This window comes from Ictalurus punctatus, chromosome 19, assembly GCF_001660625.3.
Source record: "Ictalurus punctatus breed USDA103 chromosome 19, Coco_2.0, whole genome shotgun sequence".
Classification (NCBI taxonomy): Eukaryota; Metazoa; Chordata; class Actinopteri; order Siluriformes; family Ictaluridae; genus Ictalurus; species Ictalurus punctatus.
The window spans coordinates 15,817,445-15,831,182 of NC_030434.2; the positions used below are offsets into that span (position 1 = coordinate 15,817,445).

Sequence of the window (13,738 nt, forward strand, 5' to 3'; positions counted from 1 at the left end):
GCCAAATTTCCTTAATGTAACTAGTATATTGTGACAGATTTAGATATGACTATATCTATATCTATGACTATATATTTAGATATGATAAGTTTTGACAGAGAATTTTTCTGATTCCGCGCAAAGCTAGCAGTTTATAACGCAATCTAGGGAAGACTTGTGAGGTGAACGAGCGCTAATAGGAACATAAATCCGTTTTTCTTGCGCCCTCCACTTTTAGCCTTCTTCTGTAACAGGTCTCCATGACAGACGGACTCGTTTGACCAATCAGGTTGGGGGAGAGCCTGAGCGATCGGCGTCCGCTGCCACGTCACAATTGGGCTGTCCTTGATGGACAGGCGCGCTTAGCAAATCAGGCGCAGGAGTCTGCGTGTACTGCGTCGCTATTGGCTCTTCTCTAGAGACTCGGGCTGTCATGTTGACTATTAATGAGCGCTGGGCAGCGCAGCGGCATGTCAGTGGGGAAACGGGGCGGAAGACGGAGACGCGCATCTGACAATCGGGAGAGAAGGTTAGCGCGAGTTCAGGATAACATCTAACTGAGTGTAGACTGTGCGGGTGGACTTTTACGCTCCTCATCTGGCCAAAAAGGTGAAGGACAAATCGATTGATCGTCTTTCAAGTGCGTAACAGAAAGCAAATCGCGTCCATCACTTAATGTTTGATGGTGGTCTACTGCGCCAGATGGGAACAAACGGAATACACCTCACATCTCTCCTTATGGACTGACTTATACACGTGAGTTCAAACGTTCTATTCATTTCATATAGAGAAAGGTGTCTTGGCTGGAAGCTATATCTTGCTGTCGCCAATGGTTTTCCCGCATTAACTGAAAGTTAACGCACATTGCGTAAACGAGCCTTCCTAGAAATTCCTCCTGTTTTAAAGTCAGGAGAATAAATGAAAAAGACAATAAAATAAATGGAACCGGGGGTTCTTGGTTGTATTTTCTTCTCTCACACCGACGTGTGAGTGCGCGCTGCTCGACTCTGCATCATTAAACCTTCGTATCAAATTGATCTGATGATTATTTTCATGGTCAATCATGTAAACCACAGCGAAGCGTTCGCGTTCCTGACACGCATGTCGCGTGCATGTGACAGCAGTCAGTAGGTGTGCGCGTGAACGCAGCGGTTTGTCATCTTGATCTGTTCCTCCTGATGTTCGTTTGGACTGGAAAGATCTTTTGCATCACGCTCTTTTATTTTCTTTTTTTTTCTCTCCCCACTTTCCCTTCTTAAATCACCCTGTTGCAGTCGGTGCGGTCGTACACGGACGCAGCGCGCGCCTCCTCCATTGACATGCGCGCGCGCCGCTGTGAATAGTGTCGTTGTGATTCCGGATCCAATCTCTCTCGCGGCAGCTATGAGCGATTTGCATTCATTGCTTTGGCGTCATTAATGCCACCGGCACCTCTTATGCATATACACTTCACCCCAATCTGTTAACCACGTAACCTTTGGGTTTATCAGAGAAACCGTGCTGCAATTATATATTTAATTCTCTTTTCCCAGGCCTTACAGGGGCGCTGCATCCTACACCTAGTGACAGATGTGCAGTCACACAAATAATACATCATTATGTCATTTGCTCCTGCTGTCTTAGTCGTGACACAATCTATGAAATGCAGGCCCCTGTTCTAATTCACTATCATTAAGCTTTACTATCACCATATGTTTCTTGCTGTTGCAGTGTACTGTTATTATGTAAGCAGTCGAACACTACACTGACTAGTTCATTACCTAGCCAGCATGTTCAGAGTGATAAACAATATACAGTTCCACCATTAGTGGAGACCTTACTCTGATATCACATATAGTAGTAACCAATCTCTGGCACAGTTGCTTAAGACCCATCTGGTAGATAAGGCAATAAGCAACATTTAAGACACACATTATATTTCCAAGCCGATGAATAACTCCATGCATGAATGCTTTGAAGCCTTTATTTGATTTCCATCTCTGATTGTATGTTTGGATTCTGAAGAAGAGCTTCTGCGTCGTAAATGGTTTCCTACTGCACAGCATGCACCACAAAGCAGTGTGTGGGTGTGTGTATTAAGAGCAAATTTATATAGCCTTGGAGTGTCAGAGTGGAGAGGAAACTGTGTGGGCTGTCAAACATATCACAATAACATGTGAAAATATGCCTGAAGAGTCATGACTTAGACACGTTAGACACTCGTGAATTGAATCCAACATGAAGAAACTCTCTCAATGCAGTAAACAAATCTTTTCTGCACAGTGCTTTTTCAGCACCCACTATAATAATTTATTTTAATAGATAACCTTTCAAGATTTTTTAAATTTATCATGCATTGAATGCTTGATTTGATGGGTGTAGTCTTAACAGCTCATGGCCTTTAAATAGCGGAAAAAAATACAGCCAAACAAATGCTAAACTGGAAAGCCTTTCATTCTTTTAAACGGCCTTTCATGTACTATAGCAAATGTACAGTGTAGTTTTCTTTTAGGAAGGAGCGTGATGCCACTTATGCCATTGAGAAATAGAGCAAAAAGATCAGAAGGCCACTGATGTGTTCCTACTGAAAAGACGTGCATGGCTGATTTCCTGTGCAAGACTCAACTAGCAGCTTGTTAGCTAAGGCACTAAAACTTATTAAAACCAACCATGATCAACTCTCTTACAAGAATCTAAGCTTTGAGCCAATTATTGCAATTTTACATAAAATGCTTTACAGAGAACTGGTTGTTCATGGTACAGGATTATATGTGGTGATTTTTTTTTTTTTTAACTTGAATTATTTACAATTGGCTCATACAGAATAGTCTTTCAACACACTGTTTGCCTTTACTATTCTACAACTGTATACTGTAATGATTAATAATCAAACTATCTGCTGTCACTGAGAAGATCCTCATGCTGCCTCACAGGGCTTTTCGTTGTCACTGTTACCTCTGGCTTACTCATTAGGGATCTAAATCTATATCCAGATTTCTGTAAAGCTGCTTTGCCGTAATGTCTATTGTCTGTAAGTGCTATACAAATAAACGGAATGGAATGGAATATTTGTACAGTGAAAATTTTCAAGGAATTGTAAAAATAGAAACAAAATTTGTTGGTATTGCTTAATTAACAGTATGGGCCAATTCAAGTTCAGGTCAGATTAAATACAGCATTCACCATACTCAAAACTAACAAAAGAAAACTACAGAGAATATATGGTTAGCCTCTTAAAATAAAAATAAAACAGCTTACCAGTGGTTTGTTGCTTTTGTATTTTCATTGATCTTACTCAAGAAACCTATTCCCTGCTGGCTCAAAGCCTGCTGATCAGTTATATATAATTCATATCAAGATATCTAAGAACCTCAAAGACTATTCCCTGTAGCGCATTTGCAAGTGGCAATTCAATTTACCCAAGATTCTCAATAGTCTCTTAAACCTCAGCGTTCAGTTTTCTTCACACAGGTTATGTTAAGTGTAGACCTATTTAACCAATACAATAGAATTGTGCTCACCTGCTGCAGACATAAACTTTCTTTGCTGCTTAAAGACATGTCTTAGAGATTACAGTTGAATGACCAATGTGTTAAAACTCATGATGCTGGCTGGGGAAGCTGCAAAGTGTGGGGTCCGTCGGTTAATTTGGAACATTGATTCTGCATTAACCGCTGACTCACTCCTGATTTGCAAGCACGCAGGAGCAGGTGTGAGGGGGAAAGGCTCCAATCGCCTTGCACATGAAACTTCATTATGCACACACATTGCTTAGCGGGACCTGTTTAATGGACTCCGCTCTTACTTTGGAAATAGTCTAATGGTAAATCAATGAAGTGAAGGGCACTGGGAGGACCAGCAGCCTAACTACACCACACACCGAGAGAACGCCACAAAACACGGGTAGGCCCATAGTAGAAACAGCGCTGATAATGCCTAGTACTGAGAAAGACAGAGTGTTAATAACCACTTGATCATAATTTACTCTGGCCCGTCTCTGTCATGTACCGGCCATTTTCCATGAAGCAGTAGGCAATTCTACTGCTGCCCTACTTTGCAGTTATATGACCTTTATGTCTGTGGAGATCTGAGCAGAGGAAGTGTAATGTCTTCCCCAGAGGATGCACTGTATCCTCCTGTTACTAAACGAGTATCACACTGCATGTGTTCTCACACAGCCACACACCGTGCTTTGTTTTTGTTTTTTTTTCTTGTCGATTGTTTTATCATCAAGTCACAGAATTGGGGTTTTTGATGGCATCAGTTTTAACAGTGTTTTTTTCATGTAATTTTCATTTTCATATTCATAACTTAAAATTATGAAAGGTTTGCACTATGAATAGGGGTTCTTAAACTTTTTACAGGCAGCAACCCCTTTAAAGCTGGATTTACACTGTACAGTTTTAATCCTGTTTTCCCCGTTGCAGACTAAAATTGTACAATTCTTTGGTTATGAGTTGAGGTCTTAGAATACATCATGTGACACGCTCACCAGTGGCTAATTTAGTGCCACTGTGACCAAAGACAGCCAATAACAAGTTCTGGCAGTGTCCAAATTTTTTTATTAAAATCTCTACGTACGACCGCTGCTACAACACTCATCTAAAAGCCACCAATAGGCAGACAGCATAGGAGGATGCAAACTCACAGGACAGCTACAAATACAGTAGCGGCAGTGACAAAACAATGAAAACATGCTGATGAACAGAAAAATATCCTTATTAACTCCAGCTCACTTTGAAGAATTTTTCTGTTTTTGTAAACAGCAGGCTGTTCTATTATAATTGTTTTTTTTTTTTTTTTGTTTGGTATTTTTTAAACATTTTCTTTAATCACTGGTCTATCGTTAGATTATCTTTATCATAGGATCTGACATTGAACATGTTATCAGACTGTCTGTTGAGAATTTGGCCACGATTTTATTCAGATCATCTCGTACAGTGTGACAAGTAATAATCTGAAAAGGTTGCTTTAATTCCTGAACTTTCTACTCACATACAGATTAATAAGAACCCCCTGGCTATGCTTTTGAGAACCATTCCCCTAGCAGATGCACTGGGGGCTTAGAGACGCAGTCTGATGTGGTGATTTCATCATACAAGTATTGTCCAACTCACAGAAAACATATGAGTCTGATTTACTCAATTAGGGATAGCAGATTGTTGACCCCTTTGTCCCTTATTCAAACATGCTTTCATGTAGACCTAATTATAACAGTGCAAGCTCAGCATTAATATTAGCACAGACACAATAACAGGTGAGTCCAATTTTCTAATTCCAGCCTATGGTTTTGTAGACTGATGCTGCAGTACTTCAGGATCACGATTAGATGCATCTATCTTGAGATTCCATTTGCGCCAGTATTAGCTGAATTCCTCTCTGTCTGCTAAGCCATAAGCCACTATGCAAGTTATTGCCACTTAAGTCCTACAAGCACTTAAGTCCTACAAGCTTTGTTCTAAGGCCCTTAGTCTGTGTGTTTTCACCTTTAGTAAACTGGGTTAAGGATAATTTCCCTCATTTGTCTCTGACTGCAATATTGCCTCCTTCCATTCTGAAGCATTGACTGGCTGTAAATTGCACCAGGATATATATGGAACCAGGGGGGAAAAGCAGTTTATGTGAGTTCATCTGTGCAACAAGGTTTAACTCATAATTCTTATGCGGAGCATTTTACATAAAACAATACTGCATTCCATTTTTGTTATATATTGACAATTTCAATAGAAAAAAATAGGATTTGTGACACTTTTGAGTGAAGATACACATGATTGCAATAAAACCTATAATAGTGGTGCTTTAATTCTTGATTCTGACACTGATAACATTTATCATATAACAAGTTAAGATTAAGAATTTCCACAAGTGACATATTGGCAAAATTTCAGTGAAGAATATATTATTTGTGACCTCTAGTCTTTTAAAAATGCTCAGCCTGCTCAGCACACTAAGTGAATATATACAGAAATGTCATAAAACATATCAATATAAAACAAAATAAATCAGAAATATTTTTGTGCGTATTTTATTATTACAGGTATGAATTGGTGTGCCTGAATTAGACACATAGTTTCTCTTCCCTGTTTGTACTAAAGACACGAGTGATGTGACAAAATTGCTAATGATCTGAAGATGGATGGATGGGTGTGTACTGCTAGACATTTATGGGACGTCTAGATTTTGGCAAGAGTGAAAGGTCTTAATATATCTTTTGAGGACGGAGAAAAGACAACTATTGTGGTCAAACTCAATACGGAACAAACAAGGACGTGTATTTAGGAACTGATCAAGGCGGACCAGAACTGACTCAAAATGGGTGCATAACAATGTCCTTTTATGGGCCAATTTACGTCAGGCAAGGCTCTTCCAATAATGGACGTCCTTGGACGTCTCTGGCCTGACAGGGCTCACTGGCAAATATGAAAGCAGTTTTTCTTATCTGTGTGTTCTCTGTGAACCTTAAAGGCCCATATAGATTTGAGACAACTGTATAGTTGTTACTGTATAACAGTTTCACAGTTAGTCCTGTATTTAAAAATATATATATTTGGCTCAACGTGCCACTTTTCTCTCAGCCACTCTCTATATGACAACACAATAAATACTGATGCCATTTTCAAAATACCTTTTGGTAAGGGTTTTTTCAGATCCTGTCAGAAGAGCGTTTTCACACTTTTTCTTCAGAGTAAAAGACACTTGCTTTTTTCTGTTGTCTCCAAGTACCGCCCAAGTTTAAATTGCAGAACAATAAAATGTAGAGCAAGGTCAAAAGGACTCGCCCTTGAAGTGATGTCTTTGGGGGCTTTAGGTAAGTTATTTAGTTCCTAGCACAAATATAGACCATAGTTCCAAGCATAGATAAAGGGCCTATGTGCAAGGGTCACGTGATCAACTAATGATCAATCGCAGCTTGTATTTCCACAAACCCTATAACAAGCACTTATAATAAGGACAAATATTGTATTAATTAGGGTGTGTGTAGAATACACAGATGTCTTTGTGTGCTTTTTCTGGATTTTTCAGTTTTTTCTCATGTACACAAGGAAGTACAAGGAAATCAAATATTTCCTTTGAATTTTCACCACTGAACTGTGTGTTTTTAAATAGTCGATTAATACTGTGATACCATGATATTTTTAAACTAGTTTTTCATACCTTCAAACCAAAACACTCCTAGTAAACTGGGTGGACGAGTGGGATTCTTTGAAATTATGTGAAAATAGTGAGGCAGTGCAGATGACATTGTTGACTGAGCACTGATGTAATACAGTATTGTGCTAAATTATCCATGCTTCAGCAATCTACATTGTTTTATAATGCATGAGGTAAAAGGGGCAATTTATTCACAGTGTGAAATGCTTTCTCCATTAAACAGTGCAACCATCTTTATAAAGACAGGAAACAAAGTACAGAGCAGCATGATTTAAAGGCAAATAAAACTCTGAAAGAAAACTGCATTAAGTTAACTATTAGAACTGAAAGATTTATTCAGCTATTAAAGCATTTATTTAGAAATTCTGTTTAAGCAGAATTAATTGTAAAATTATTGCAAACCTGGGCCCTGATAAACATAATTAATTGATTTGCTGGATTAGTAATATCAAATGAAAATCAAAAATTCTGTCTACCACTGAAACATGCAATATATTTATATTTTTATTTGCTTCACATTAGCACCATGTCTCTTTTCCAGACCTGAATACTCCCACACACAGCTCCTGTAACCTGAACCAGAGTTCTTCATTTTTCAAATGTGCCATACTTACCAGTTATAGAAAATCACACATTATCTTTCCTTTCCATTTCCAAGCAGCTTCTATATTGAGGCATTCCTTAACAACTAGAAGGAGATAAAAGCAATTAAGAGGTGAAATTATGAAAGAATACTGATGTTGTACGGACATTGTAAGGAATATGCTGTTAATATTGTTATTATTACAAGTAATTGTTAATATAATGTATAGAAATACCTCACAGACTATTTCTTGTGCAGAAATTAGCAGGGGACATCTGATCATGAGTGTGCAAGAGAGAAGACCTATCAGAGTCCTTTCCTGTTGGGTTTATTAAAGTGCCAACATACCTTGAGAAATCACTTTTGCATCTGCAGCTCCTTAATCTAAAAGTACTCTCATGTCTTCTCACCCATTAAGGATTAAGCAAGGAGTTCCACCAGTATTCATTTTATTTTATTAATGTGCAAAATAACAAATATGCATATAATACGACATTATTTAGGGATGTACCAATTATTAAAATGCTCTCATGTGGATTACCTGGTGGCTTACCTGAATATGTTGATTCTGGAACTGAGAGAGTTCAGCATGGAAGCTCATGTCTATCAACAGAGCCAGCCTTACAAGTTAATGACTCGCTTTCCTTGGATGGAGGATATCTACAGCAGCATCTGGGAGGTCATGGTGGCATGTTCATCTGCAGTCTCAGTAGCATCCAAAAACGAGTCTGGATCAGCCTCTGTCATCTGACACGTGCCTGTAATTTGACTCTAAACAGAGACTTGCAACACACTGCAATGATTGCACACTTACTGCTAAGGACAAAATTCACTATGCCACAGTGCCAGGATTTAGTTTAAATGGTATTTAGCTTCAAAGGACAACAGAAATATTTATTCTTTGGAGAGCAAGCAGAAGTGGGATTTCAAAACACTTCTGTGCACACTTCTACACTTCATTCAAATTGATGTCCATTAAAAAAGCCAAAGAAAATACAAACATTACTTTTCCCAGTGTAGTCAATCCAAAATGTGCAGCTGACTGTAGAATCAACTTCTCATCACATCCTTGACTAGTGAATGCATAGGTCATTTAGTCAACTAGTTTATGCAAGCACAGTCCACTTCAAACCTTTTGAGAGAATGAGAACAATGGAGGAAAAGAATGCAATCGTGAGACTGTCCTTCCTGGGACAAGGGAAGAATTTTTCTCAGAGGGTATTTTTGTGTGACAAAGAGAAACACTCTGTAACATATGGCTATATAAATCTAGTCTTTGGGAAAAGACCATGGGAAATTTTGTAATATTGAATAGTATTCTAGTGGCACTTCAATAAAGTCATCATGTGATCATCGTATCATCTTTGTAGCTTAGCAATCCCACTGTGATTTCTTGCTGTAATAACATATCCTCTCCCTCTCTTTCTCTCTCTCTCTCTCTCTCTCTCTCTCTCTCTCTCTCTCTCTCTCTCTCTCTCTCTCTTTTCTTTAGGTGGAAGTGGACTGAAGCAATGAAGGCAGCTCGTAATCACCAGAGAGACTGTTCTTCCACTGAAGTATTATAGAAAATTAACAGCCTCACCTCTGCTTTGCTGAAACACAGCTCCCTGGGGCATATGCTGGCTTGGCTTGTGTGCCCTTCCTTATAACAGGGAGACAAGAAGACTTAGTGAGAGGTCTTTCAGTGGACAGTAGATCAGCAAATCGAACGCAAAGAAAACTTGGTGTGATTAGATCTCAAGCAACAAATGGTGTATTACATTTGAAGCACTCAGACTATACCATTTCAAGGATAAATTTACTAGAAAATCTGGCTAAAATGAAGGATAAATCATTTGTGGATTATTTTGTTCTGGCGTTTGTGATGGCTAACTTTGTTCTTGCTGTGGAGGACAAAGGCAGTTGTCCTAAACTTTGTGTGTGTGAGACTAGGCCATGGTTTTCCCCAAGCTCTGCTTATATGGAGGCCCCTACCGTTGACTGTAATGATTTGGGACTTTTCAACCTACCATTAAGATTACCTACTGATACAAGAGTTATTTTACTCCAGACCAATAACATTGCTAAAATCGAGAACTCTATGGAGTACTTGCCTAATATCACTGAGATTGATCTTTCACAAAACAACCTATCCTCAATAAGTGACATCAATTTGGGCCATCTTCCTCACTTGTTGTCCCTGCACATAGAAGAAAACTGGATATGCTCCTTACCAGATAATGCACTTTCCCAACTTGGCAACCTTCAGGAACTTTACCTAAACCACAACCTCATCTCCTACATTTCACCTGAGGCTTTCAGTGGGCTTTACAATTTACTTAGACTGCATCTCAACTCGAACAAGCTCCAGAGCATAAGCAGTGAGTGGTTTAAGTCCCTGTCCAATCTGGATATTCTCATGATTGGGGAAAACCCTGTCGCTTCCATACAGGACATGAATTTTAAGCCCTTGAGAAACTTGCGAAGTCTTGTCCTAACCAGAATGAACTTATCCCAGATTCCAGATAATGCACTGGCAGGCCTGGACAATTTGGAGAGCATTTCATTCTATGACAACACTTTCCCTGAAGTTCCCCACCGTGCTCTTAAGCATCTTAAGAACCTCAAATTTTTGGACCTTAATAAGAACCCAATTGGGAGAATACAGAAGGGTGACTTCATGGACATGTTGCATCTTAAAGAACTGGGCATCAACAGCATGCCAGAGCTGGTGTCCATCGACAGCTTTGCTGTCAACAACCTCCCAGAGTTGACAAAGATTGAGGCTACCAACAATCCAAAATTATCCTACATTCATCCCAAAGCCTTCTACAAACTTCCTAGGCTGGAGACTCTCATGCTGAACAGTAATGCCCTCACAGCTATACACAGGATCACAGTAGAGTCTCTGCCCAATCTGCGTGAGGTCAGCATGCATTCCAATCCCATCCGCTGTGACTGTGTGGTGCGCTGGATGAATATGAATAAAACCAACATACGCTTCATGGAGCCTGACTCCTTGTTTTGTGTGGAACCACCTGAATATGAAGGTCAGCATGTGCGACAGATTCACTTCAGGGAGATGACGGAGATCTGTCTGCCTCTTATCTCTCCAGACAGCCTGCCTACTCAGGTTGCTGTGGGAAACGGGAGCTCATTGTCCCTGCATTGCCGGGCCTTTGCTGAACCTGAGCCTGATATCTACTGGGTTACACCTTATGGGAACAGGATCCTCCCCAACATGGTGGCAGATAAGTTTTACATGCACCCTGAGGGCACACTCGACATTTATGACATTACTGATGGGGAGGCTGGACTCTACACTTGTGTGGCACACAATCTTGTTGGTGCGGACCTGAAATCTGTCTCTGTGGAAGTCAGTGGATACTTTCCACAGCCTACCAGTGGCTCTCTAGATGTCATCATCCAGTCTGTGCAGACCAACTCAGTCCTCGTGTCCTGGACAACCTCTCATGGCAGCCTGGCACCAAATATTAAGTGGTATACAACGTCCAGTTCCAGCCATCCAACTGTGGCCTTCACAGCCAGGGTCCCGTCTGACACGAGGATGTATAATCTCACACATCTCACTCCAGCCACACAGTATAAGGTGTGTGTAGACATCCACAACATCAACAGTAAACACAATACCAAGTGTGTCAATGTAACAACAAAAGTATTAGTGCAGCTTGCCAAGGATATTGAGAAGTGGGATACCACAGTGATCACTATGTTATGTGTGCTTCTCACCATCATCTCAGTGGCTTGCCTGCTGATTTGTATGTTTCAGAAAAAGTATCACCATTATATGGAGCTTAGGAGATGCCCATCCAAAACAGCATTGATACCTGAGGCTGGAACCCAGTCTGCATTTACAAGGGTCTGGGTATCTGGGAATGGGATGCCGGCTGCTGTGGAAGTGAAAGCTACTGTCATAAATGTGTTGGACAATTCCTTCTAAGCAGCTCATTTAGAAAACTGCTAAAACATTTTTTTTCAGCTCGACAAGGCAAGAAAGGAAAACATGCCATTTCAAATGTTTAGCCTTTTGCCTTGACAAACAGCAAACTATTCAAATGGAAGAGATGTCTTCACATTTAACCAGCGCTATATCCCCTTTTATGACCTGTCTGTGGTGGCAGTGGAAATGGAAATGAGACCTCAAGGAAGAGGAAAGCCAAGACCCTCTGATAAAACATGGATTGCTATAATTCTGTTCCTTCACTGAGTGCAGATGGTACATAAAGCAAAGTATGGTGGTATTTGTATACAGCAAATGACTGTTAATCATGTAAACAGTAGTGAAGCAGTCCTCGTGGTGAAGCAATACCGTCTTTGCTGTACAACAACCATAGATGGGTTAGAGAGGCCAACTGTTTTTAAAGGGGAACATCTAGTAGAATAGAAAATTATAGTGACTATGGTGTAAATTTTTGATGAAATATATCTTTTTTCTATTTAATAGAGAATTTTGACTACATGGCTACTATTGTTATATTCTATCCAAAAATGCAACAGATCTTCTGTGCAGTAGCCAGGCATTAAACCAGTGTGAATTAACTACAGTATGTAAGTAACTTGCATAATGACGCCACACATTTGCTGAATAAAATGTTGTACATCGTAACGAATAGATTTAAGATACATTAAGATATACAATCTTATCAGGATTCAATGTTAACAAATGCAGAAAAATACCAATAACAGAACATCTGAGAACATTTGCCAAAAAAAAAAAATCTGTAAAAGGTTGATTATGCCAGGGTAAGTGCCTACTCCAGAACATTTGTAAACCAGGAAAATGTCAGAATGTTACTCATAATGGTTTCATGTCAGCTCAGAAGACAGATGACTGTACCCTCACATGCCAATCTCAAACCGTCATTGGAGAAATCTCAGTGCTTTGAGCATTCATATGGTTCAAAAGCATTGTGTTTTTGCTTTTGGTGTTTAAAAGCCATTTTTATATTGACTGTGCTGTCTGTGATATCTAAGCACACTAGTCAATGAGACTGTGCAAAGAAGAAAATAATGAATAAATGTCAACGTCTTTTTGGATCAGGATGTTTCCTGCTCTGCTTTCTTTTAGATGATGTCCCTAAGAGGGCTCTCTACACTCTTAAAGTCTGTTAGGCATATGTATCATTAGCAGTTCTAAAAAGTATATTGTTAAAATGCCATGATGCAGTTGCAGGGTCATTTGCAGAGTCATGTTCCTATACCCAGGAGCCAGGATCACTGTCCAACACTATTAAATTCTGAATTGAGTTTTAAATTCTGCAAAGATGTTTGGAAATGTTGTACTTTGAAATCAGTGGCAGCTCATCCATAGTGGCAGGTGTGGAAGAACAGATGCTCAACAAATGGTAATCTTCATAATGACGTAATTCACAATTTCACATAAATTCAGTTGAAATGCTATTTACGTCTTTTGAGTGATTAGTGATTAGAAAAAATTATGCAATTTTTCCAACTATAAGCCAATATTTCATTGAATTGCTCTCTTTTCTAGATGTTGCACAATTGTGAGCTGCCTATGTAGTTCCCCACTTAGCTTCTATAGAGTTAATATTGCGACTAGTGTTTAAAAATGGGAATTTAAACAAACACAAATGCAGGGCCATTGAGGAAAAAATCACACTGTCCCATAGCATATTGCCATATTGGGATAGTTCAAAAATACTATACTGCCAACAAGATCTTGTTTTATAGCAAATAATCAGAATTAAATCTAATAAACTGGAGACCTGTGTCTATGATGTACAGGACCATTTCTACTGTAAGACATAGAATATTGCAAAACTGGGAGAAGGAAAGGACTGTGGAGTGGATAAATATTCCAAGTTCTTGTTTCCCATACAAAGACAGAAAAGTATTTTTTCCTTTTTCTAACCCTAATCCTAGTTTTTTTGTATTGCCTTTGACATTGGCTGAATACCTGGCAACCCTGGATAATGATATTAGCTCTTTCACACAGGAAACTCACCTGCTGTATTGAACAAAAGTACATGTAAAACTGCTAATAATGCAACTATTCTAAAAAGTATCTATATGATGATAGTAATT

The 13,738-nt window shown here is 39.3% G+C and overlaps 1 protein-coding gene across 1 annotated transcript; it reads left to right on the top strand.

Annotated features, from left to right (window-relative positions):
* The first annotated feature begins 313 nt into the window (after positions 1–313).
* On the top strand, positions 314–12,733 carry LOC108279439 (leucine-rich repeat neuronal protein 3). Its single transcript, XM_017493691.3, has 2 exons — positions 314–735; positions 9,186–12,733. Exon 2 carries the CDS (start codon positions 9,513–9,515, stop codon positions 11,631–11,633), a length of 2,121 nt encoding a protein of 706 aa, XP_017349180.1. The 5' UTR covers positions 314–735; positions 9,186–9,512; the 3' UTR covers positions 11,634–12,733.
* Positions 12,734–13,738: the final 1,005 nt, after the last annotated feature.